At 49.1% G+C, this 27,379-nt stretch overlaps 2 protein-coding genes across 5 annotated transcripts in view; both read left to right on the plus strand.

Moving 5' to 3' along the window:
* The window catches only part of LOC137648008 (acidic mammalian chitinase-like), a 72,947-nt gene that overhangs the window by 18,512 nt on the left and 27,056 nt on the right, over window positions 1–27,379 (plus strand). For 3 of the 4 annotated variants that reach the window (XM_068380953.1, XM_068380957.1, XM_068380961.1), the window contains exon 2: window positions 19,936–20,099. The exons of the other annotated variant lie outside the window; for it this stretch is intronic. The gene's annotated coding sequence lies outside the window, so the exon portion shown is untranslated. The remainder of the gene's footprint in view (window positions 1–19,935; window positions 20,100–27,379) is intronic. 4 annotated transcript variants of the gene reach the window in all.
* On the plus strand, window positions 6,045–6,959 carry LOC137642521 (RNA-binding protein 25-like). The gene has a single exon (XM_068375189.1). The coding sequence runs from the start codon at window positions 6,045–6,047 to the stop codon at window positions 6,957–6,959; it is 915 nt and encodes a 304-aa protein (XP_068231290.1).

Raw genomic sequence — 27,379 nt, forward strand, 5'->3', positions numbered from 1 at the left:
GGTACTTCAGAAATTCGCCTCTCACAAAGGGACACGGCTGACGGTTGCTCCCCTCTGGCCCGCGAGAGAATGGTTCACAGAGGTACTGCAATGGCTGGTCGACGTTCCCAGGACTCTCCCTCTAAGAGTGGACCTTCTGCGTCAACCTCACGTAAAGAAGGTACACCCAAGCCTCCACGCTCTTCGTCTGACTGCCTTCAGACTATCGAAAGACTCTCAAGAGCTAGAGGCTTTTCGAAGGAGGCAGCCAGAGCGATTGCTAGAGCTAGGAGGACATCCACTCTCAGAGTCTATCAATCTAAATGGGAAGTCTTCAGAAGCTGGTGCAAGGCCAATGCAGTTTCCTCAACCAGTACCACTGTAACCCAGATGGCTGACTTCCTGTTACATCTAAGGAACGTTAGATCCCTATCAGCTCCTACGATCAAGGGTTACAGAAGTATGTTGGCAGCGGTTTTCCGCCACAGAGGCTTGGATCTTTCCTCCAACAAAGATCTGCAGGACATCCTTAGGTCTTTTGAGACCTCTAAGGAACGTCGGTTGTCCACTCCAGGCTGGAATCTAGACGTGGTCCTAAGGTTCCTGATGTCATCTAGATTTGAACCGCTCCAATCAGCCTCTTTCAAGGACCTCACATTAAAAACTCTTTTCCTAGTATGCCTAGCAACAGCTAAGAGAGTAAGTGAGATCCACGCCTTCAGCAGGAACATAGGTTTCACATCGGAAACGGCTACATGTTCCTTGCAGCTCGGTTTTTTGGCTAAAAACGAGCTTCCTTCACGTCCTTGGCCTAAATCGTTCGAGATCCCTAGCCTATCCAACTTGGTGGGTAACGAACTGGAGAGAGTACTTTGCCCAGTCAGAGCTCTTAGGTACTATCTGAAAAGGTCAAAACCCTTACGAGGACAATCAGAAGCCTTATGGTGTGCTGTTAAGAAGCCTTCGCTACCAATGTCTAAGAACGCAGTTTCTTACTACATCAGGCTTCTGATTAGAGAAGCTCATTCTCATATGAAGGAAGAAGACCTTGCTTTACTGAAGGTAAGGACACATGAAGTGAGAGCTGTGGCTACTTCAGTGGCCTTCAAACAGAACCGTTCTCTGCAGAGTGTTATGGATGCAACCTATTGGAGAAGCAAGTCAGTGTTCGCATCATTCTATCTCAAAGATGTCCAGTCTCTTTACGAGAACTGCTACACCCTGGGACCATTCGTAGCAGCGAGTGCAGTAGTAGGTGAGGGCTCAGCCACTACATTCCCATAATCCTATAACCTTTTTAACCTTTCTCTTGATTGCTTTTATTGTTGTTTTTGGGTTGTACGGTCGGCTAAGAAGCCTTCCGCATCCTGGTTGATTTGGCGGGTGGTCAATTCTTTCTTGAGAAGCGCCTAGGTTAGAGGTTGTGATGAGGTCCTTTAGTATGGGTTGCAGCCCTTTATACTTCAGCACCTAAGAGTCGTTCAGCATCCTAAGAGGACCGCTACGCTCAGTAAGGAAGACGTACTTATTAAAGGCAGAGTAATGGTTCAAGTCGACTTCCTTACCAGGTACTTATTTATTTTTTATTGTTATTTTGAATAACTAATAAAAATGAAATACGGGATACTTAGCTTCTTTGTTAACATGTATACTGGTCTCCACCCACCACCCTGGGTGTGAATCAGCTACATGATCATCGGGTAAGATTAATATTGAAAAATGTTATTTTCATTAGCAAAATAAATTTTTGAATATACTTACCCGATGATCATGATTTAAATGACCCGCCCTTCCTCCCCATAGAGAACCAGTGGACCGAGGAGAAAATTGAGGTCTTGTTGACAAGAAGTACTGGAGTACCTGACCACAGATGGCGCTGGTGAGTACACCCCCACCTGTATAGCGATCGCTGGCGTATCCCGACCGTAGATTTCTGTCGGGCAACGGAGTTGACAGCTACATGATCATCGGGTAAGTATATTCAAAAATTTATTTTACTAATGAAAATAACATAATTCGTTCCTCAGCCTAAAAACCCATAATAAATCCTTAATAAATGGTTACACATAATTACACATAACATTAATACAATATAATAAATACATACAAACCAAAAAAAAGAATAATAATAATGAAATAATAAATAAAAAAGGAGTTTTAATGTAACACTTTACCTTAGCGACAGGCCAGCGCAGGTGTAGGGACTGCTAGGCAGGAGGAGACGGAAGATCAGCGAGGAGGTAGGGACGGTGACTTTGTACGATAACGTGTACGATAACTTACACTAACTTACACTACTACGTGAACTTTAACTTAACTTGGCTTATTTTTTTTTTCATTTTTATAATTTTATATTTTTTTTTAACATTTTTTCTTTTCTTATTTTTAATTTTCATCACTTTCACTCGATTCGGTCTTCCTTTTCTTTGCTTCACTTTCTTTCTTTTCATCATGATCACTAGACCGTTTTAAAGATTTTTTAAAGAAACTATCGAGTGAAAGTTGCTTGGTACGGCTTTTGAGGATTTTTCTAAAATGCGTTAAACAAACATCATCGAACTGCGCAACAACACGGTAAACCTGAAGTTTCTGTGGGTGATGCTTGTCGATGAAATCAACCACGTGTTGATGATATGCCAACATCTGTTTTATTTCTGCCGTACCCAAGATTTGGTCTACCTCCTCGATCTCCTCCAACTCACTCAACTGCGCTTGGAACTCATCATGCTGCATGGCTTGCAGCTCCTTGAGTTCCTCGGTGGTGAGCTCTTCATGATGCTCATCGACAAGTTCGGTGATGTCATCTTCATCCACCTCCAGACCCATGGACTTGCCAAGGGATACAATCTCTTCGACGTCTTCCTCGGCGGCAACCACAGGTTCATTCTCGGGGCCAAAACCTTCGAAATCTCTGGGAGCAACAGCATCAGGCCAAAGCTTCTTCCAAGCAGAATTCAGGGTCCGACGAGTAACTCCCTCCCAAGCCTGATCTATGATCTTTAAGCAGTGCACAATATTAAAGGGGCTCCTCTAAAATTCATGCAAAGTCAAGTTGGTGCTTTGCGTGACATTAAAGCACTGCTGCTTAAATAAGTGCTTGGTATACAGCTTCTTAAAATTAGAGATGATTTGCTGGTCCATGGGCTGGAGGATAGGGGTGGTATTCGGTGGAAGATACAACACCTTGATGAATTTGTATTCGTCGATGATATCATCTTCGAGTCTGGGGGGTTGAGCGGGTGCATTGTCCAAACAAAGCAAGCACTTCAAAGGCAAATTCCTCTCCTGAAGATACTTCTTGACAGCAGGGCCGAAAACTACGTTTACCCATTCCACAAAGATATGCCTAGTAACCCAAGCCTTAGAATTAGAACGCCATAGAACATGTAGCAGGTCTTTATTAATTCTATGTGCTTTAAATGCCCTAGGGTTTTCGGAATGGTAAACCAATAACGGCTTTATTTTGCAGTCCCCGCTGGCGTTGGCACAAAGCGCAAGAGTCAACCGATCCTTCATTGGCTTATGTCCAGGCATTTTCTTCTTTATGGCGGTAATGTACGTTCGACTAGGCATCTTTTTCCAAAACAGACCGGTTTCATCACAGTTGAACACCTGCTGCTCTACATAACCTTCCTCCGCCACGATGCTTTTGAACTTTTTAACAAAGTCTTTAGCAGCCTTGGTGTCCGAACTCGAAGCTTCTCCATGACGAACAACTGAATGAATCCCGGTCCGTTTCCTAAATTTCTTGAACCAACCTCGAGACGCCTTGAATTCCTCCGTCATAGGATCAGCTGAACTCTCCCCCGCGTCACCCCGAGAGCCCGCCGCCTTCAAGTCACTGTAGATAGCGTTGGCCTTCTCACAAATGATCGTTTCCGTGATCGTATCGCTAACAATCTCCTTGTCTTTGATCCATATTAACAAAAGTCGTTCCATCTCTTCAAGGGTAGGGCTACGACGTTTGGAAATAATCGTGATCCCCTTTGAAGGTTTCACTGCTTTAATGGCTGCCTTTTGTTTTATGATCGTCGAGATCGTAGACATATACCGGCCATATTGTTTAGCCAGATCGCTAACACGTACACCTCGCTCATGGTTTTCTATTATTTCTTGCTTTAATTCTAATGAAAGCATAGACTTCCTCCTTTTCTCACCACTACTACTACTTCTTGAACCGAAACTAAGCTTTTTAGGACCCATGATTACGGAACACAAAACAACACGTGAAAAAGGAAGATAAAAAACACTGTTAAAACTGAGGGAATAGAGGACAACCACATGATGCGCACGAGATGACAGGACTGATCAAGGTGACGCTCGATTGGCGTCCCTCCAATGTGCTGCCGTCTAGCGGCGTCAACAAAAAATGACGCTGGACGCTTTCGAGAAAATTCCATGCGTACGCGTAATGTTTACTTCGTATGTTGGAGCAACACTTCGGGTGTCGAGACAGAAATTTGGTCGAATTTTACTTCGGATGTTGGAAAATTCATACGTTAGGACATTCGTATGTAGAGGTTCCACTGTATATGAATATTTATCCTAAGACAGTTACTGTAACCATGAAAATATGATAATAAAAGTGACTATTCAGTGAGTACGCAAGGGGGCGTGCTGGGTATCCCTGCTCCCGGCTGTTAACCATCAGCTGACTACCAACAACTTGTTATAAAATTATAACTGCTTCATTCCAGCTTCACTGTTATTATTCTTCTCTGTAAAGGACTCAATTTTGCATAGTTAGGAGAAATACAAATTACCTCCAAATTTTTTATTCTAAACACAAAACTTACCTGGTGGTTATATATACAGCTTACGTCCCTGACATCACAGCAGAAAAATTCAAAACTCGCACCAATCGCCGATTGGATAGCCAGGTGTGCTACCCATGCGCCCCTGGCGAGGTACCCGGAAACCATTCCCTCGGTATTCATATCTTCCCTGCCGGCGCTAGCGCTAACATTGGTTGGATATTCTCCTCGCGTTTTGACTGTTTATTGCCATCCCTTTGGTGAAATACAATAATTCTGGTTTTTTGACTCTCGCTTGATTGATTTTTCTTTTGGATACTCTAGTTATATGTTTGGATATTGATTTTTTGACCCTTGCTTGTATTTGATCTCTCTGTCAAAGTTCAAAATTACTACCCCTTCTAGTGGTTTTAGGGTATGTGCTAGTGGGTGTGGGTTTAAGACCCGTTTATCAAAGGCCTCCATTGATCCTCATTCATTATGCATTAAATGTAGGGGTAAAGTTTGTAAACTTGATGATAGGTGTGACGAATGCCTTATTTTGTCCGATCATGAGTGGCTTAATTTTGATCGTTATATTCGTAAGTTAGCTAAAGATAGGGTAAGGTGTAGTTCTCTTTCTTCTAAAGATTCCTCTTCCTATGTCACTGTTCCTATTCCTTCTCCTGTAGTGGTAGTTCCAGATCCCGCTACGAGTACCATGAATGAACCAACACTCAAAGATATGATGTTGGCTATCCAGGCGTTGGGTACGAAGGTAGAATCTATCGCTGCGGATAGAACGCAGTTAATGGCTGATGTTAAACAGCTAAAGAGTGAAAGTGTTAAAGGTACAGTGAGTGTTATTAGGGTTGTGGAGGGTACGCCAGCTCGGGCTTGTCGTTCTCCTAGTCCTGGACCTCTTCCAAGCTCTCCAACCCCTGTGAGAAGGAATGTCGAAAGACGAAAGGAAACGAGAGGCATTACTTCCCGAGCAGACGTTCCCTCGAGTGTTCGTGATTTTCCCCAGGATGTTCGCTCTTACCGTAGAAAAGGCGAAGTTAAAAAGTTTGGTTCATCATCAGAGGATGATTTACCTAAAAGAGGTTGGAGTCAAACTTCTAGACCTCTTAAGAGGAAAATTGACCTAGGTCCTTCCAGGACATCGCAAGCAGGCTGTAGTCATTCGAACAGTCCTCAACGTTTTTTGTCTGAAGGAAGCTCGCCTTCTAAATGGCCTGCTGGACATTAGTTGAAAATAGTCCTGCTGTTGAGCAATTATCCGACCTGGCTGTAACATCCTTTCATGCTCCTTCGCTTCCTTCAGATTGGATGTCATCCGCTGTTCGCTCTAAGCGGTCTTTGAGCGGTGGAGAGGAAGAACTTGCGATTAGTGTTTCGCAAGACACTAATTTTAAGATGTTGCAAGAAATGCAGCAGAAACTTTCATCCTTTATGAAAGGCTACCAACCTACTGAATCCTCCTCTCTTAACACTAAGCGGCGCAAGGCAGAGAGTCGGCGAACGCTTGGTGATAAAGTTTCTAAACGTTTTGAGTGCGCTACTACGCACAGAGATGATTGGGAAAGTAAACATTCTTCACGAAAGGCTGATCTCTCGGGCTTTCAGGAAGTTGAGCGTTCTCCTTATCGAGCTGCTGTTCATGCGCTTAGCAGTGATTGTGATCGTTCTGCTGAAAGCGCTTTCAAGCGTTCAGCTAGGCGTAATGTCGAGCGTGCTCTTGAGCGTCCTCCCGTCGAGCATTTAACAGAACGCGAGCGTCCTCCACGACGTGACATAGAGCATAATGTCAGGAGTTCAACAGAACGCGAGCGTCCTCCACGACATGATGTAGAGTGTAATGTCAGGAGTTCAACAGAACGCGAGCGTCCTCCAGAGCGTGACGTAGAGCGTGACCTCATCGAGCGTTCAAAGCGCAAGCGTCCTTCCATCGAGCGTTCAGCTGAACGCGAGCGTGACCCCAGGCGTCCTCTCATTGAGCATTTATTGGAACGCAAGCGTTGTTACATCGACCGCCCTTGTGTATGCGATGCAGAACAACAAACATCTAGACAGGACTTTGAACATAATACAACGCTTCTTAACTCTGAACGCGCAGATCGAGAGCGTTCTGAGGAGCAGCGAGACTTGTTATCAGAGGAAGAAGTTGATGTTCCTCTTTCACCTTCTGAACCCTTTGAGGAGTTATCTGAGGATGAGGACTCTAATCCTTTCATCATTCGGTAGACTTAAAAAAGCTGATGAAGATTTTTCATGTTGAGTTCCCAGAGTCTTTTATTCCTGTGGCTCCACGATCGCCTCCATCACAGTTTACTCTAGGGAAACCTAAGAAAAAGTCTCTGTTCACTAAAATGGTGCTCTCTCGTTCATCTAAAAGAGCTCTTAAATTAATGGGGGACTGGATGGGTGCTAAGATAGAGCAAGGGAAAGCGGCCTTTGCATTTCCCCCTACTAGGTTGGCTTCTAGATCTAGTGTTTGGTACGATACGGGAGAGGTTCTTAGCTTGGGAGTTCCTGCCTCTGCCCAAGGAGATTTCTTAAGCCTGGTAGACGCTCCTCGTAGATCGGCCATGAGGAAGACTAAGGTGTTTTGGTTTACTTCTGAATTAGACCATTTACTCAAAGGTGTTTTCAGAGCCTTCGAGGTATTTAATTTCCTTGATTGTACTCTGGGGGCCTTGGGCAAAAAGATGACTACACTCAAGGAAGGAGACTCTTCGAACCTAATCCATGTCATGTCATGCATGGATAAGGCGTTGCGAGACGGGCTAATGAGTTAGCTGCTATTTTTACAGCAGGAATTCTCAAAAAGAGAGCCCAATTGTGTTCGTTCCTGTCTGTGGGAGTTTCATCCTTTCAGAAATCAGAATTATTATATTTTCCACTGTCGTCATCTCTGTTCCCACAGGACCTTATTAGGGAGATTTCTTCTTCGCTGACACAGAAGGCCACTCAAGACCTAGTCTCGAAGACGGCAAGGAAAGTGTTGCCACCTGCTTTCGTTAGGTGCAAACCTAAAGAGGTTGCTCCTTTTCAAAAGTTTTCTCAGCCCTTTCGAGGAAGACCTTCCGTTAGAGGTAACTTCAGATAAGATGGAGGGGGTACTAAGAAAAGAGGAGGAAGAACAGGGCGAAGCAGAGTCTGACTGCTTTTGCCTCCAGGCAGTAGGAGCCAGACTAAACATCTACTGGCAGGTGTGGGAGAAGAAGGGTGCAGATCCTTGGTCAGTCCAACTTCTAAGGAAGGGCTACAGGATCCCTTTTATAAATCAACCCCCTCTAAGGTTAACTCCTGTGGATCTCTCTCCCAAGTACAGGGAGGAATTAAAGAGGCAAGCATTACAGCTACACGTGTCTCTTATGTTGGAGAAGGGAGCTGTAGAGAAAGTACAGGACTGGAAGTCACCAGGCTTTTACAACTGCCTTTTCCTAGTTCCCAAGAACTCAGGGGGATGGCGTCCAGTTCTGGACGTAAGTGCTCTCAACAACTTCATCCAGACAACAAAGTTCTCAATGGAGACGACGAAGTCTGTGCTTGCAGCGGTAAGGAAGGGCGACTGGATGGTATCACTGGACCTTCAGGATGCTTATTTCCATATCCCGACTCATCCAAAGTTCAAGCACTTTCTGAGATTCGTTTTCCGAGGCGAAGTCTTTCAATTTCGAGCCCTGTGTTTCGGCCTCAACACCGCCCCACAGGTCTTTACGAGACTTATGCTCAATGTAGCAAATATGCTCCACTCAAGAGGCATCAAAGCCTCCCTGTACCTGGACGATTGGCTTTTAAGAGCCCACTCTCAAGATCGCTGCCTGAAGGATCTTCAGACAACTTTGAAGTTGACGGAAGAATTGGGTCTTCTAGTCAACAAAGACAAATCTTCACTGATACCTTCTCAAGAGATTATATATTTAGGAGTGATGATTCGGAGTCAGGTTTTTCCGGCTTTTCCATCTCCCTTAAGGACGGAGCAAGCACTTCAGAAGATACGAGCGTTTCTAGGAGAGCAGAGGTGTTCTGCGAGGAGGTGGATGAGTATGTTGGGAACTCTCTCCTCTTTGGAACAGTTCATCTCTTTGGGAAGGCTGAACCTTCGACCACTCCAATTTCACCTCAACTCTTGCTGGAACAAGGAGAAGGATTTGGGGAAGGTGTGTGTTCGGATTACGAAGTCAATGAAACACTGCCTGCAGTGGTGGAACGACCCGATCAAATTTCAAGAAGGTTGCTCATTAGAACTGAAGAGCCCAGACCTAGTGTTGTGTTCCGACGCCTCGGACTGGGGGGGGGGGGGGGGGCAACAATGGGCAATGTGGAAGCATCAGGGGTGTGGACGGAGATTCAGAAGTCTTTACACATAAATCAAAAGGAGCTGCTTGCATTTCTTTTGGCCCTGAAGAGCTTCGAAGCGTCAGTACGAAACAAAGTGATTCAAGTCAATGCAGACAACACCATGGCATTGGCCTACATTGCCAAACAAGGAGGAACACACTCTATTTCCCTTTGCGAGATGGCGAGAGAGCTGCTCATTTGGGCAAAGGAAAGACAGGTGACCTTACTTACAAGGTTCATCCAAGGGGAAAGGAATGTTTTGGCAGACGGTCTCAGCAGGAAAGGACAAGTCCTATCCACGGAGTGGATTCTACACCTAGTTGTGTGCAAGAGTCTGTGGAAACCTTGGGGTCGCCCCTTTATAGATCTTTTCTCGACTGCAAAGACCAAGAGACTAGAGACATATTGCTCCCCAGTTCCAGATCTAGAGGCAGTACACACAGATGCGTTCCTGCTAGATTGGGCAAATCTAAATGTGTACGCTTTTCCTCCGTTCAAGATTCTGTAGAAAGTTCTTCAAAAGTTTGTGACAAGCAAAGGGACCAGAATGACCTTGATAGCGCCCCTCTGGCCCTCAAGAGAATGGTTCACAGAGGTACTGGAATGGATGGTGGATACTCCCAGAAGCCTCCCTTTACGAGTAGATTTACTCAGACAGCCTCACTTGGTACGACACCATCAAAATCTCCAAACTCTTCGACTAACTGCCTTCAGACTATCAAAAGACTCACAAGAGCTAGAGGCTTTTCGAAGGAGGCAGCTAGGGCGATTGCAAGGGCTAGGAGGTCTTCAACCATCAGAATCTATCAATCCAAGTGGGAAGTTTTCAGGAAATGGTGCAGGGTCAACTCTGTTTCCTCTTCCAGTACCTCTGTAGGTCAGATTGCTGATTTTCTTTTATTCCTGAAAAAGAAACGAAGTTTTTCTACGCCAGCTATCAAGGGATACAGGAGTATGTTGACGACTGTGTTCAGGCACAGGAACCTGGATCTTTCAAGTAATAAGGATCAATAAGAACTAATTAAATCCTTTGAGACAACAAAACAACAACACCAGGATTCACCAGCTTGGAATGTGGATGTTGTGTTAAAATTTCTGATGAGGGACAGGTTTGAACCCCTGCACTCTACATCTATGAAGGACCTCATGATGAAAACCCTTTTCTTGGTTAGTCTAGCATCAGCCAAGAGGGTTAATGAAGTCTATGCTTTTAGTAGAAATGTGGGTTTTCAGGACGGTTAAGCGATCTGCTCATTAGAATTGGGTTTTCTCGTTAAGAACGAGCGCCCTTCCCAACTTTGGCCTAAGGCCTTTCAGATTTCGCACCTGGCGGACTTGGTTGGAAACGAGCTAGAGAGAGTTTTATGTTCAGTAAGGGCCCTCAAGTTTTACTTAAACAGAACAAAGACTTTAAGAGGCAAGTCGGAAGCACTGTGGAGCTCGGTGAAGAAACCTTCCTTGCCAATGTCCAAGAATGCTCTATCTTACTTTATTAGACTTCTAATTAAAGAGGCTCATTCTCACTGCAGTGAGACAGACTTTAGTCTTATGAAAGTAAAGACTCACGAAGTAAGAGCAGTGGCAACTTCAGTGACATTCAAGCAAAATCGTTCCTTGCAAAGCATTATGGACACAACCTTCTGGAGAAGCAAATCTGTGTTCGCCTCACACTATTTGAAAAATGTTTAGTCTCTATATGATGACCAATATACTCTGGGACTGTTTGTAGCAGCAGGTACAGTAGTGGGAGAAGGATCCGCCACTACTTTCCCATAATCCTAATATCTTTTCTTTCTCTTGGAACTTTTATTTGGTGTTTTTATGGTTGTCTTGTGGAGATTGCGACAGTCTTCCGCAATCATTGATTTGTCAGGTGGTCTTTTTTGTTCCTTGAGAGCGCCCTGGAATGGGTATTAGAGGAGGCTCAGTCACAAAGAGGTGTGATCACCGGTTGTCAGCTCCTAGGGATCTTCAGCCTCCTGAGAGGACTGCTGGATTTCATAAGGATAGAAGGCATAATGGCAGAGTATCATTGAAGTCAGCTTCCTTATCAGGTATGAAACCCTTAAAGTTTGTTTTATATTTTAGAAACTCTTAAGCAGAGTTCCAGCTATATTGGCTGTCTCTAACCCTCCACCAAAGGTGTTAATCAGCTATATATATAACCACCAGGTAAGTCTTGTGTTTAAAAATTTTATTTTCATTATAAAATAAATTTGTTCCGTAACCGAAATACAAACCACGCTATTTACAAAGGGTTATTACTTTTAGCGTAGCTGAAATGGCGAGCCATTAGAATTTAACGAGGGTGTATTACCCCCGCGCTAGTTAGCGGGGGGGTAGGGGAGTGGTAGCTAGCTACCCCTCCTCCCCCTCACACACAGGTGAATACTCACTTTCACTTTTGGCTCGGACTGTGACAGACGTCTCTGTCTTGGTCCTCGCTTGGCAGCCATTGTCTGTTTTGTCTTTACTTAATCGCTTACTTTTCTTTTACTCAATATATATGTAAACATGTTTTCATGTTTGTATATATATTTGAGTATAGAAATAAGTAAGTTTCCTTTTCAGATGTGTGTGTGTAGTGTACGATATCTACGTGGAGGCCTCGGCAGTTAGGCCACCACGGCCTAATTTTATGGGTTGCGATCGAGTTTGACTTCGGTCTTTCTCTCTCTCTCTCTCTTGAGGTCGTTCACCCTTTTACTATGTTTTACTACGCCCTTGTAGCTTCCTTCCCGTGTGGGTGGGGTTGCTACGCCGTACATTTTGTCTCAATTAGTTTATGAATCTAATTGTAGTTGTTAATTTTTCAGCTTGTAGAACGATTCCTTTCGGGGTTTTCGTTTTTTTCCTTAGTGTTCATTCATTTTTAAATTACATAATTACATAGTTACATAATTATAATTGTTATAATTCTGTTTTGGTTACAGCTCTCCTTCCGCGAGTGTAAGTGGTTGTGAGGGCACGTGCCTGTTGTGTAATTCTTGTTCCTTTTCCTCGGGATTCCTCTTCGGAGCCTTCCCGGGGGAATGAATGTGTACTAATATTATTTGTTTTATTTTTTTACAGTTACCGATCTAGTTCGTTTCTGTAATATAGCAACGGTGTGAGCTGTCTGGTTGAGTCCTGGGGATTCGGCTGTTGCTGCCTCCCCCCTTGTATTGTCGTCAGGGGCGTGTCTCCTTCTACTGGTAGTACTCCCGTGTCGACGGACAGCTCTCCAGTTCATTTTAGAACAGTCAGGAGGCTTGCCTCCTTGGGCGGATAACTTTCCTTCCGAGGGAAGTTTTTTCCTGTCCAGGCTTGAGCTTTTCCTCTTTTGGGGGGTTCTTCTCTTGCCTTTTTTTCGTGCGACTATGCTCTTGGTGCTGAGCGGTCGCACCTGCAGTTTCGCTCAAGGGGCTGGGCAACTGCAGGAGCTCCTCTTCGGAGGATTGCCCCTTTTAGGTCACTGGCTGACCAGTCTCTTCCACGAAGTGTTTCTCTTTCGTTCGCGAGAGAGTACACTCATAGAGACTCCTCTTCGGAGGTTTCTTCTGTTGCTGTTGCTGTTGGCCTCCCTCGCCGTAAGGCCTCGTCGTAAGGGCCTCTCATCTCCCTATAAGGGTGCTTGAGGCGCCTTTTTGAATCTCCGTTTGCAGCCTACAACTTCTTTTTCTCGATCTTCCGTCTTGGTGCAGATGGACAGCAGTCTAATCTCGTCTTCCGACGGGCAACGGTCTTCCCGACGGACAACGGTCTTCCCGACGGACAGCGGTCTTCCGACGGACATCAGTCTCCCGCGGACAACGATCCCTTCGGAGCAAAGGGTTGCCCCCACGGGGGTTCTTCCCTTGCGTGTCAGGGTTTCCCTGCGCGCCCTTCTGTTCGTCAGCGCTCTCCTGTTCGTCAGCGCTTTCAAGATGATCTTCCCTGCGGTTCCTGTTACGTGCCCTGTGCGCCCACGTTCGCCCTCGCGATCTAGAACTTCGGTTCAGGTCGGGGTCAAGGACTCTTCTTCTATGCGCAGGCTTCCACGCGTAGCCTTCTGCTCGTCAGCGATCATCAGCTCGTCAGCGATCATCAGCTCGTCAGCGATCATCAGCTCGCCAGCGATCGTCAGCTCGTCAGCGATCATCAGCTCGCCAGCGATCTCCGGATCGCCCACGTGTGTTACAGCTGGCACGCCAACGTTCTCCAACACTTCTGAAGGAACATGGTTCGCCAGCTGCTAGCTCAACTGCGGATGCTGATCGCCATCGCGCGACCCTCAACTGCAGATGCTGATCGCCATCGCGCGACCCTCAACTGCGGATGCTGATCGCCATCGCGCGACCCTCAACTGCGGATGCTGATCGCCATCGCGCGACCCTCAACTGCGGATGCTGATCGCCATCGCGCGACCCTCAACTGCGGATGCTGATCGCCATCGCGCGACCCTCAACTGCGGATGCTGATCGCCATCGCGCGACCCTCAACTGCGGATGCTGATCGCCATCGCGCGACCCTCAACTGCGGATGCTGATCGCCATCGCACAACCCTGAACGATTGCTCGCTGACGCATGCTGCTCCTCATCGCACCACCCTGAACGATCGCCCTCCTGCAGATGCTGATCACCATCGCACCCTTTCACGCGATCATTCACCTGCGCATGCTGCTCGCCATCGCACAACCCTGAACGATTGCCCGCTTACGCATGCTGCTCCTCATCGCACAACCCTGAACGATCGCCCTCTTGCGGATGCTGATCACCATCGCACCCTTTCACGCGATCATTCACCTGCGCATGCTGCTCGCCATCGCACAACCCTGAACGATTGCCCGCTTACGCATGCTGCTCCTCATCGCACAACCCTGAACGCTCGCCCTCTTGCGGATGCTGATCACCATCGCACCCTTTCACGCGATCATTCACCTGCGCATGCTGCTCGCCATCGCACAACCCTGCACGATTGCCCGCTTACGCATGCTGCTCCTCATCGCACAACCCTGAACGCTCGCCCTCTTGCGGATGCTGATCACCATCGCACCCTTTCACGCGATCATTCACCTGCGCATGCTGCTCGCCATCGCACAACCCTGAACGATTGCCCGCTTACGCATGCTGCTCCTCATCGCACAACCCTGAACGCTCGCCCTCTTGCGGATGCTGATCACCATCGCACCCTTTCACGCGATCATTCACCTGCGCATGCTGCTCGCCATCGCACAACCCTGCACGATTGCCCGCTTACGCATGCTGCTCCTCATCGCACAACCCTGAACGCTCGCCCTCTTGCGGATGCTGATCACCATCGCACCCTATCACGCGATCATTCACCTACACATGCTGCTCGCCATCGCTTACCGCCAGCGATCTTCTTCACCTACGCGGCAGCACGATCCCTCGGCGCGCCCGAGCGATCGCTCGCCTGCGCGCCCGCGCGATCGCTCGCCTGCGCGCCCGCGCGATCTCTCGCCTGCGCGCCCGCGCGACCGCTCGCCTGCGCGCCCGCGCGACCACTCGCCTGTGCGCCCGCGCGACCATTCGCCTTTGCGCGACCGTTCGCCCTCGCGCGACCATAGTTCGCGGCGAATTCCACAGCCGGTGGTAGCAGCAGGGACGCGTGCTCCTAGGCGGCACTCGGGATCACCTCCATCCAAGCACAGGTTGGTAGTGCAGGACGAAGACAGGTCAGTACAGCATTCTTCCCACCTTCTTTTCAGGCAGGAACCGTCGCGTCCTCTCCAAAGGATCGCCCGATCCCTTTCACCTTAGTGAGGATTTCGGACTCTTGTGTCCTTGGAGCAGCAGACATGGTTTGATCCGCTGGCACGGGCGTTAATGAGGGTTATGAAACCAGCACTCACCGGCCAGGGTAACAAACCAGCGGCTGTCTCTCCTACGCTGAAGAGAAAGAGAGGAGTGGACTTCGTGGTGACTTCCCCCAGGGCGAAGTTGGTTCCCAAGAGGTCGGTCTCGAGGGTCCCCTCTCCTGCACGAGTACTCTCTCCTTCTCCCGCCCTGGAAGGATTTTTGGCGGGGGGGCTTTCCGTTCAAGATTTCTCCATCGGACAAGGGATGACTGCTTACCTCTTCCTCTGGGAGCTTACCAGGTTCTTTCCCTCCTCGGTTACGGCCCGAGGTTTGGTTCAAGGAAGCTACAGGAAGATCAAGGGTACTTTCCTCCTCTCGAGCTCAGGCACCTTGGCCTTTCGTCGTTAAGTATCTACTTGCGGACAAGCTCGATGTTGTACCATCTGGACGCGCTGACTGAAGGCTTCCTTCGGGTGTCTCATCTGTGGAGGTCAACGACCTCATCTGTGGAGGTCAACGACCTCAGACACCCTTCCATCCTTGAGAAGAGTTTTGTCTTTGCCCAAGGACAGAGACTTAGACATCTGCTGTGCGGAGTAAATCGACTTCCGGTTTCACTCCTCCAAGGCGCTTTCTTCCAGACTCTGCAGGGCTCCAGCTCCCTTTTCTTTCAACCACGTCGGCCTAAGTTATCGGCTACGACAACTGGGACAAGGTGTCCAATTGCAGTTTCCTCCTGTCAGGAACAGATGGCACGGGAGACTCCCCCGGGGGGGCATAGTCCTAAAAGGAGTTCACGAACTCTAGGATTGCAGGTTTTTTCGCTGGGAGGATGCTTAAGGTTACTCATCCGAATGACAGCTTCCCGATGCCCATTCCCGCACAATCTCTGTGAGTAGCCAAGGATATCGCGCCTGCCGTCTCTGTCAGCGAATTCAGTGTCTCTGAACCTCTATGCCATAGCATCAGCAGAGTTGCCCGATTGGGCAGAATGATCCATACCTTAGGCGAAGGTCTTCCTTAGGATCATCGACGGCTTCACCCCCGGCCCCCTCAGTCGATCCTTTCTTGTAAGGAAGGATCTGAGAGGGGATGTCCATAGTCGACCTCTCAGCCCTGATCAAGTTTGTCGAACAAACTTCGGCCAGCGTAGACCAGCAGAATCGATCAGACTGGTAACGAAGCGACAGGACTCCTTTAACCCTGGATCGGAAGGACGGGTACTTTCAGTTTCCATTCCATCCATCTTCCAGGGTGCTCGTCGAATTCAGCCTAAACTGCAAGTATTCCTGCTTATGATGCAGTGTGGCTATCCCGCCGTGGCATAGCAGGTTTGTTTCCCCAGAGAACTCTCCCTGCCTTCCTCTTGGCCGCTCAGGTGCAGACTTCCGCCTCCTCTGCTGTTTGGAGGGCTGGTCAACTCCGGTAGGCTCGGGTTTCGACCTTCTTCAGCGCCGGGAAAAGCTTCCGAATGCTGACCATGAGTGTGGGCTCATGGTATTTTGCTTGGAGCCTTCTCTTCCTCTGCCTCAACATCTGGAGTATCTGGCCATGATATTGAGTCAACCGCCTTACCACGTTGGAAACCCCGCTTCTCGTCCGTCCAGCGAGGTTAAGCAACGTCGGTACTTGGATGGGTGACCACCTGGGGACGCCAGATTCTGTTACCACATCCTCCGAGCCTTCCTTTCGGTTGACTGTGGCAAGACTGAGGAGAGTCGCAGTACCTGTTCTCAGTCAAGCAGAGTTTTCAGCCCTACCTTGGAACGTTTCCTAGTTCTTCTTTCCTCATTGACCCGTTTATAGTCCGAACGGTCGCCTCAGGATAAGTTCCATGTGGGGCGATCCAAGTTCCGGTGGCTTCAGGCAATGTTTAACCGGACTCCCTGGCCCTATGGGACCAGCGGAACTATTAAACCTGCAATGGGTGTTGACCTATGGAGCCTCTTGATGGTAGTGGATATTCTCGTCCTTTCCCCACATTCTTGATGCGGTTCTCGGACTCGTCAAAGGAAAGGGGGGGGCATGTTCCGGTCCAGGCCTATGGTCAAGACCTGAAGGATACCTCTCCATCATTCAGGCAGGCTTAAGGGCCTTAGTCTGGCCCCTCTTCAGATCCTACCGCTCCTGCCAAGTCGCCCCGTTGCGTGTCGACTTCATGCTAACCAGCAGGGGACGCATTTTCACACCTTCACATCTTGCAGTAGAGATACCGGGATGATTGAGATTCTCTCAATTCCACCATCGGCTCTCTCATTCCAGGCAGGGGAATGTTTCTCTCAGACTATCCGAGCAGAGCCTCATAGAGAGAGTGTACCTAGGGGTCTTTGACCTTGGGTAACCAGCAAGTGCTGGTCTGGGGGACCTGATCGCGACAGCTTGGAACCTCAAGCTTCCGCTAGTTTTCCCCCCAGTCTCAGACCCCGAGACTCTGGCAACATGCATTCCGGTGATGGTGGGACAACTTCGACGCCTGCGTCTTCCCTCCTTTTTGTCTGCGGACAATGGGTCTCAACAAAACCAGGTTGTCTGTCAACCTTTCAATGGGAGAGCTCCACTGGGACTATGCGCAGAACGGTTTCTGGACCCTCTGCTTCCCCTGACGGAACTCCCGGGAGAGCTTCTTCCACGGCGCAGACTACTCAAGCAACCACACTGCGACATCTCTCCCGAACCGGGGCGTCGCTTCGGCTTCATGCCTGGAGACACTACGCTTCCTCCTCTAGAAGAGACAACCCGCTACAGTCGCGGTACGGAGGTCGCGTCATCTGCGATAGTCATCCACAGGGGTCTCCCAGGCAAAGTGAAGAGTCTAAGGTGGTTGGTGCCGTGGGAGATATACCTCTTCCCGTGAGGCCTCTTCTCCAGCAATAACGGTCTTATTGCCTTTCGGCGGGAGGAAACTCCTTTCCGCTCTTGGCAATGAAGCCTGTCGCTCAGCCTTTCCCTGACCTTCAGGCTTAAAGGAATAACTTTTTCCTGCCCGCTGGATCTATCCTCGCTCATGCGAAGCTACGATCGTCCCTGCCCTAGTCGGAGGAAGACCTCCAACTTGGAGCATGGCTCGGACTTTTAGTCCTTTAAGAGATCTTCTCAAGACCCTTTTACGACAGGCCTCGGATTGTATTCCGCCTTGGGTCTTCTGCTCACTCTGGCCACGGCCAGTGTGTAAGCAATCTTCTTGGTCTCTTACTACTCCCCCCCTTTCTAAGGAAGAGGGGAAGGCAACATTCAGGCTCGCTCCTGAGTTGTTGGCTAGACTCAGAATCTGAGGGTCCCGACCCTTCGGTCCGATTCATTCAAGATTTTGAGTCTCCATTCTGTGTCTGATGTCCCAAGACCTTCTCTTTCTTGCCAGTACAGGAATCGAGAGGTTAGCGCTGGGAACAGCTGCAGTTTGGCCTCAGTTGCAGCCGATTTGGGAACACAAGGAGGACATGGGGGGAGAGTCACCAGTATACCCTTTCAGCCCGGACTCAAGGACATTCATCTCGACCTGTCTTCAGACCCTCCCCCGTCACGTCGCCCTACAGCACGATGTTGGATACATCGCAACGTCCCTCGCCTTCGAGTAATACTACTCTGTGACGCAGGTGCTACAAGCTGGAGTCTGGAAGCGTCTGATGACCTTCGCAGCCCGCTTCCTGCAGGGCGTGACCCACAGGAGTCTCGATACGTTTTCTATCGCTCTGTGGTGGCTACACAACAGCTGGTCTAACCTCAGGCTCCTTTTTGGACAGGTAGCAGAAGGTTGAGGGCATTGTTATCAGGTTTTAGTCTGCATGAACGAAAGAAGTATGTCTGGCCCTTACTTCTTTCTTCATCATCCCCTCTACGGGGAAGCAGCATCCTGGTCTCTGCATAGCTGACCTCGAACCTCTGCAGGTAAACCATGCTTCCTTGTGTTCCGAGTATTGAGTCAATACTGTCGCGTCCCCCATACCCTGACGAGGTGGTATTGGGAACGTCCTAACCCAGAGTTCCTTCTGGAACTCCAGGTCAACTGCCTAGGACGGGTCACACTTCTTCCTTCACACACAAGCTTACGTAGGCCACATGGTTCCTTGCGGTGCAAGGAACTTGTGAGGTGCAGGGACTCCTTTTCTCGAGTGCGACTCACTCGGATTCTGAGTCCCCGGGTAAAGCCAAAGCCAGTATGGCTGGGGACTTTCCACCCTTCCTAAGGGATAAGTCACCCTTTGTAAATAGCGTGGTTTGTATTTCGGTTACGGAACAAATGACAAATTCGAAGATAATTTGTATTTTTCCTAACCATACAAACCTTAGCTATTTACACATATTTGCCCGCCAGCCCTGTCCCCCAAGACAAGTCCTACCTCTAAGTGAAAGTGAGTATTCACCTGTGTGTGAGGGGGAGGAGGGGTAGCTAGCTACCACTCCCCTACCCCCCCGCTAACTAGCGCGGGGGTAATACACCCTCGTTAAATTCTAATGGCTCGCCATTTCAGCTACGCTAAAAGTAATAACCCTTTGTAAATAGCTAAGGTTTGTATGGTTAGGAAAAATACAAATTATCTTCGAATTTGTCATTTTTGAACATACTTACCTGGTGGTTATATATAATTAAAATCCCCCCCTTCTCCCCTCTGCAGACTAGAGGCATGGAAGATATGAATACCGAGGGAATGGTTTCCGGGTACCTCGCCAGGGGCGCATGGGTAACACACCTGGCTATCCGATCGGCGATTGGCGCGAGTTTTGAATTTTTCTGCCGTGACGTCAGGGACGTAAGCTATATATATAACCACCAGGTAAATATGTTTAAAAATTTATTTCATTATGAAAATAACATTTTTCAAACAAATAGATATTTCCCTAATTATTCTCAAGATTAGTACAGTAATTGTGCATTGTAAAATATACAAAACAACATATTATTTTAGTTCTAGTACTGCATTGTATACTGTGTTAAGAAATTCCTGTACCTTTTCTTTGTATGAATTCTTTTCGCATTATGTTTTTAGTAAATGAAATATCAACACTCATGAAACCTTCATATAGCTTAGAAAATGAATTTATATATATGATAACTTAGTTTTTTGTAGCACAGTAGTGTATTTGTGCATTACAGGTCTGTTGTGGGACTTTCTAACTTAGCAGTGGTACTTCCTATATGATACATCCATCTGTAGCACTTCGCAGTTGTGATAAATGTCGGAATCATAAGTAACAGAATTATAGTAATAGAACAGCCTTACTTTGAAAACTAGCAAAATAGTAGATGACTCCTAACAGGTTAGTACTACCACTTTTTTTTTTAAAATAAATTCTACTAGTGATACGTATCTAGGCTACCCTAAGATAATATTATTATAATACTTATGCCTTAAGTATTTTGAAGAGTAGACAAACAAAAAAATGCTCAATATATTGACTGCAGATTAGGTGCTAGAGGATAGGCCTATTAACGTAACAGCAAGAAATGATAGACACAGAATTGTAGGAAAGGAAAGTCTTTTGCAGCATCTTGAAATACAGAGGAATGCATTATTTGTACCTAGTTCTAATATTTATGTGGGCCTTTTTTTTTCTAGTATGATCAAGTATCTATAATCCAAATCCTTCGGCTTGGGGTAGGATAGGTAAATTTTATGTGGATGCCAAAGACAAACTACATACAGTTTGTTCCTATGCAGCATACAAAACCTCATCCTATAAGGAGGAATATCGTTTCAGAGTGAGATGGAATTGGTAGTTAAAAGTTGTATAACTGTCGCAGAATGATGCACAAGACAGGTCTCTGTATACTGTGCCCAATTTCTTTCTCTCCTTTCAGGAAGGGAATGTTAATCGGTTGTGATGGAATGGAAGCAAGAAATTTGTGTTTATCAGTGGAAAGGAGAATGCCGCTACAGGTTTATGGCAAAAACACTTGTTGGTCTGGTGCAGTGGTGCGTGCGCCTTGAAAGGGATGAAACGGGCGAACTGTTCATCAGTGTCAGACTGGGTAACGCCCAAGAATGCACCGGGTAAGTCTTTTGCTGCTTCTGTCTCTTTAGGGAGTCCCACCGCTGCTGTTCCGCCTGTCCATGCGGCCTGGATCGGTCCCCGTGAGTAAGCTGCAGGTGTCAGGAGGACTCTATATGAATTTTGTGACTCAAGTGTTGCAGTGATGCCAATGGTGAAGGGTGTGATGGTTCCCCCTCTGTCAGGGAGCCCTTTTGGTTTCCTTTAATGTAAAGAGTAACGATGATAATGTAGACCCAAAACGATCAATCAAGGTGCCGTGTTTGGGAGCCGTAGCCCCTATGCCTTTTAAAGATAAGGTTAAAAGGAAAGGTAAGAGTAAAGAAGGTATGAAGTGCTCTGTTACTCTTATCCTTTATATTACCCCAATACCTGACCTAGTGCCTGTATTCCTCACCCCTTCCTCTGTGCTTGTTGCCCCAACCCTTGTGCCAGCGGTCTGAGGCCTGTTCCTCCTCTCTCATCGTTATTGGTTGTGCCTTAGTCCCCGCTTGTTGTGTGTGTTCCTTCCCCTCCTCCTGTAACAGTGTGCCCCAGTGTTGTGGATTCTGTTGGAACAACCTGTGTGGTTTGAGCTAGGAAGAGGAAGAAGCATCTGTATTATTCTTCCTCCTCTCCTTCCTCCAAATCTAGTTTTGTTTCTTTTTCTCGGATGAAGAAGAGGTGGAGGGCAAGGAGGTCCAGAAAGGCCAGTCGTGGTCGGTGGAAAAGGGCTCTCTTTAAAACCACCTCTTGAAGAGGATTGACACCACCCGAGTGATTCCCAACCCTGTTGAGGACTGGTATTAGGTATCAGTTCCTGATCCAGAGCCATGACCCGGATCCCAGGAGCCATGGCTACCCTGGTAGTCCCTGCTTTCCTGGTAGCCAGCCAGGGGCCCCCTACACTTTTTGTTCCAAGGTTGATGGATGAGTTTTGGTGACCGGTTTCTCCCTTGCTTCCAGGACGTTGGACACCTGCTCTTACTCCATTAAAGTGTGGTTTCTTGATTCGATAGAGAGGATGATACAGTTACCATTCGAAACCGTTATCAAGTGGTTACGAGCTTTGGCTGGTCTAGAATGGGAGATGAAAGGCCTTGCTTCCCATGCCCCAGGGAACGGTGCTGCAGGAAGAGAAGTACCTGGAACTCCTCCTGTGTCTGCCAGGTCTCATAACAGGTGATCTCCTCCAGTTACTGTTGGCCAGCCTGGGTCTTCAATAGCCCCTGATTACGTACCTGCCTCTGTCCTCGGGACAGAACAGTTGTATAAGTGAGGGGTGGGGGTGGGGGGGGGGGAAGCCAAGTTAAAGCTGCCTCATCCATGATCTTGGCCAAGTGCTGAAGGCCAGTATCTGGAAAAGGCAGACCACTGTTACGACCTTTTTGCGAAAGTTTATTCACAAGTCCCTTGACAGTTTTGTGCTTGGGCCTGTTGTGGTTGCTCAAGTTGTTGTGTAACCAGCACAGCTCCCACATGGGACAAGGATGCATCTCATCTATGGTAATATGTAAAAGTAAGTCTGGAATGAAAGGTAATATAACTGGCTCTTCTCCTTTCTTCTTCTTAACCCCTTCTCATGGACGAAGCGGTCAAAACTTTACATGCTGTTTGGACTAAATGCTGGCAGGTTTCACTTCAAAGCACCATTCTTTATATTTAAAGAAGTACAATATCTCTCTCCATCCCACTTAGTGAGCAGCGGGATGTTGAATCAGATACCAAACCATCAATTATTATACATGGTATTTGATCATGGGATAAGTGTTTTACGGGTTGATCAAGTGCATTTTCACATGTACAGCCTAGGTCCTATCAATTTTTTATCCTTATGAAAGCAGATGGGGGTTTCAGTGATCTTCGGTTCATGTCTCCAGTTTTGGTTCTAGGGGACTTCCAACCCTTCAAGCAGTCTCTCCCTAATTAAAGGACGAGAGTTTGTAGTCTCATAGAAACAAATGACAAATTTTCAAAGTAATTTGTATTTTTCCTAGCCATACAAACCTGAGCCCTTTAATCTAACTTCTCTCTCTAAGTCCTGGGCCAAAAAATTAAAAGTGAGTCTTCTCCCACAGGAGGTGGGGTAGAGTGCCTTACACCACACCCTTGCTAGTTGAATACAGTAATTGCTCGTTATCCAACTTTAATGACCGATTCCAGGTCACGTCAAAACAATCTCCCTAAGTAAGGTGCTCAGGTTTTTATGGCTAGGAAAAATACAAATTACTTTTAAAATCTGTTATTTGTTCCGTAACTGAAATACAAACCACGCTATTTAATATGGGTATTACTTTCGGCGTAGCTGAAATGACGAGCCATTAGAATTTTAACGAGGGTTTACTACCCCCTCGCTAGTTAGCGCGGGGGTAGGGAGGGGTAGCCAGCTACCCCTCCCCCCTCACACACCGGTGACTAGCTCACTTTGCTTTTGGCTCGGGTGATGAACAGACGTGTCTGCTCCCACCCTCGCTTATTGACAGCCTTTGATCTTGTTTTGCTTTTTCTTTTCAGTGTGCTTGGAAGTTGGCTTCTACTATGCGGAAGTGTCCCGGCTTACCTGACCGCCCTTGCGGAACGTTTATGTCGGCGGTGGACACAGACCCTCACACCTTATTTCCTTATTGCAGGGGCCAATGGTGTGAAAGAAACAAGGTTTGTGGTGAGTGTAGGGAGTTGTCTACCTCCCAGTGGGAGAGGTTTTCGCGACGCCGGAAGAAGAAGTCTGAACGGGATATTTCTCCTTCAAGGGTTTCCTTGAAAAGAGAAAATCCCAAGGACTCTTCTTCCGTAGCCCAAACCTCTTCCGAAGCTCCCACACGATCGGTCTCTTTCGAGAGGCCGTCGAGTGGTAGCGTAGGCCGTACTTGTGTTCGCCAACCTCGGGGCGCGGGAGAGGGCGTTGCCTCCCATAGCGAGGCAGCTCCTCCTCCTCCCCCGGGCGAAGTTATTTCTGCTAATGTCTCTAATGATGATTTATTGCAGCTTTGGGCTTCCTTTGGGCTTCAGGGTTTGCCCTCCAAGGAAGCCCTGTTTGACATAATCAGGTTGGGGGCTGCTGTCAAACAGTCGCCGGCGATAGCAGAGGTTGACCCTCTGTCTATCATTGACGTTGTTGTGGCAGAGGCTTCCGACGAGTTAGGTCAAACCTCTGCTTTGGGTGCTTGTGTTGCTGAAGGCTTAGTTCCCCCCTCCGAACATCCTTCGAAGGAGGAGCTAAGTCCAACGGTCTCTCCTGCAGGTGATTCTCCTCCTCGGGGGAGTTCACTAACAGAGACTCCTCTTCGGAGGACTGATGATGGTCTGCCTGCTGCCCCCAGAGGACATATCAGACGTAAAGCTCGTCTTCCTCTTCGCCATAGAGGCCTTCCTTCTCCCCACAAGGGAGTTAGGAGGCACCTCTTCGGTTCTTAGCCTTCGCAGTCCCCCGCAGAGGATCCTCCTCGCCGTGCAGTGACCGTTGCAGCTGCATCCCTGGACCTCTCTGCTGGTCGTTCGCGATCTCCTTCACCTGCCAGACCTGCTAATCTTCCTTCTCCGTTCCTGGCTGCTGACGCGCTGTGGGCGCCCACGCACCCCGTTATCCAACGGGCACCGGTCCCTTCGGGGCAAAAGGGGCTTTCTCACATTGTGAGTAAGTCCCTTAAGTGCCAGGTATCCCCTGTGCGCCCACGTTCTCCTGCGCGCTCGCGCGCAATTGCGCACACGCGCTCGCCTGCTGTTCCTGAGACTACTCTCCAGAAACATCCTGTGCCAGGGACAACGCGCCAGCGATCTTCTGCTGCAGAGTCTACGCGCCAGCGCTCTCCTGCTCGCCGTCGATCTCCTGCGCACCAGCACTCACCTGCGCGCCCACGCTCACCTGCGCGCCAGCAATCTCCTGTACGCCAGCGATCTTCTCCTCGCCAGCGCACGTCTGCGCGCCCTGATCCTGATACGCGCCACGCGCGCCCACGATCTCCTGCGCGCCCACGATCTCCAGTTCGCCAGCGCTCTTCACCTGCGCTCCTGTGCGCCATCGTTCGCCCGCTCACCCACGATCTCTGGATCTGGGCACAGGAGGGAAGACTCTGCTTTCACCTTCTCATCAGCGATCTCTTGCGCGCCATCGGACCTCGCCCACTCGTTAGCCCTCGCCCGCGCGTCATCGCGCGCAGTCACCTTCGTGTGCACATGTTCCAGCCCTTGCTGTGCGCTCTTCTAGAGGTCTCCGAGACCCTGTGCATCCACACGCCCACGAGCAGTCACCTTCACGCGCAACTACCCTGGTGATTCGTACTGCGCTCCCTCTGCCTTCGCCAGATCGCGCACCTACGCGCCACCGATCACCTGCACGCCCGCACGCACCATCACCTGCGCGCCCGCGCGCACCATCACCTGCGCGCCATCGCTTGCCAGCACGCCCACGCGCCCACTCACCTGCTCGCCATAGATCACCTGCGCGCCCACGGGCCCCCTCGCCAGTACGCAGTCGCTCACCTGCGCGCCCTGCGCGCCATCGCTCGCCTGCGCGCCATCGCTCGCCTGCGCGCCATCGCTCACCTGTGTGCCATCGCTCGCCTGTGCGCCATCGCTCTCCTGCTCATCAGCGCTCGCCCGCACGCCCACACGCGCCCTCGCCCGCGCGCCCACGCGCACCCTCGCCCACGCGCGCATGCGCGCAAACCAGGAGATATTTTATCGCGCGAGCGCCAGTGCGATCCCCAGCATGATTCCCATCAGGATTCACAGCACGAGCCCCCGTGCGAGGCTTCAGGAACGAGAGCATCCAGGTCGTCTTCTTCATGTTCCCCCCCCCCTCGCAAGCGCAGACCAGCGCGCTCGCAGGAGGAGGGGAAGTCTTCGGATAGGTTCTGGAACCAATCTTCTTCCCTTTGTTTTCAGGCAGGCCCAGCTGTAGTGTCTACTCCGAAGGATTGCCCGATCCCCTTCCCTCCAGAGGGAGTCTCTGACACAGCATCTGTCAGTAAGCAGCCATGGTTTGTGTCCTTTATCAGAGTTGTAGTTCAGGCTGTCAAGCCTGCCTTCTCTGAGTTGGGCCTCAAACCAAGGGCAGCTCCGACCCCACTGAAGACGAAGAGAGGAGTAGAAGTCATGGTGACTTCTCCCAGGGTCAAGCTGGCTCCTAGGAAATCTTTGAGTAAGGCTCCCTCCCCCCCTCAGACTTTCTTTCCATCTCCTATGGACGAAGATTTTCCATCCTCAGGGGGAATCTACCGAGGTGAGACGTTCTCCCATCGCACCAATGGGAGAAACCCCACCTCGAGCAGGAAAATCGTCTCGAGTTGGGGTGGAGAAGAGCCCTCAGACTTTGTTATTGGAGTCCTCTATCTCTCCTAGGAGGGAACCTAAGGACTCTAAGACCATCCCTAAGTCATCCTCTAGGATTCGAGCAGAGCCAACGAGACCATCGGAGAACGTCCACGTGTCCCCCTAAGTAGAGCCTTTGGGGACGGGAGACTTTGCTGCCAGTTCTCCAGGAGGAGAGCAACAGGAGTCGGAGCATGCCTTCTGGCAGGTTCTGACCCTGATGAGGCATCTCAATATGTTCCCGGACCCCGAGATTCCTCCTCGTGAGGGCAAGGACACGGTCCTGGGCCGAGTCTTTGGCACCCAGAAACCCGCTAAGGCCAGTGTGGCTTTGCCCTGGTCCCAAGGGGTGAAGAGTGCCAGGGATAAGGTTGAGGGCCAACTTTCCTAACTCGCCTCCTCCAGCCATTCCACTGCTGGCAACAAGCCCCTCCCTCCTCCTCGTATCCACCAGAGGAGGTACTTTGAGATCATGGAGGAGTCTTGCTTAGTTCTTCCCTTGCACCACTCTGTGGAAGAGCTTACCAAGGGAGTCCCTCTAGAGAGGCTCTCTAGCCGGCAAGTGACTTTCTCGGCGACAGAGATCCTAAGTCAGGAGAAGGTTGCGAAGTGTGCCATGCAGGCTACTTCGTGGCTGGACGTCTGGCTGGGGTCTCTTGGCATCCTGTTGCGATCCGAGGATCTGTCTAAGGAGAGCACAAGGAAAGCCCTGGAGACCTTCCTCCTTTCGGGCTCCCACACCATTGAGTTTCTGGCCCACCAAGTCTCAAATTCCATCTTAAAACGACGTGATGCGATGGCAGAAAGGTTCCATTCGAATGTCCCAGCAGTCGAAGTCAGCAGGCTCAGACATTCTTCCCTTTTGGGAAAGAATCTGTTTGAGCCTAAAGATATGGAACAGGCAGCTGAGAGGTGGAGGAAATCCAATCAGGACTCTCTCCTCCAGAGGGCTCTCACATCAAAACCCTACAAACCTCCAGCACCTCAACAACCTCACCCGTCCAAGACGACGAAATCGGCAGTGGCAGCAAAGACGACGGTGTCCAAACAGCAGCCCTTTCCTGTCAAAGACAAGAAAGGCAAAAAGTCCTCCAGGGGAGGGAAAAATCCTAGAGGGAGTGGCCGAGGCCGCAAATGCTAGGATTGGCAGTCCCCCTGCATGTCCACCAGTGGGGGGATGCCTACAAAGTTGCGCAATCAGGTGGCAGCAACTCGGGGCCGATTCTTGGACGATTTCCGTAATCAATCAAGGATATCGC

Source organism: Palaemon carinicauda, chromosome 1, assembly GCF_036898095.1.
Source record: "Palaemon carinicauda isolate YSFRI2023 chromosome 1, ASM3689809v2, whole genome shotgun sequence".
NCBI classification, from domain to species: Eukaryota; Metazoa; Arthropoda; class Malacostraca; order Decapoda; family Palaemonidae; genus Palaemon; species Palaemon carinicauda.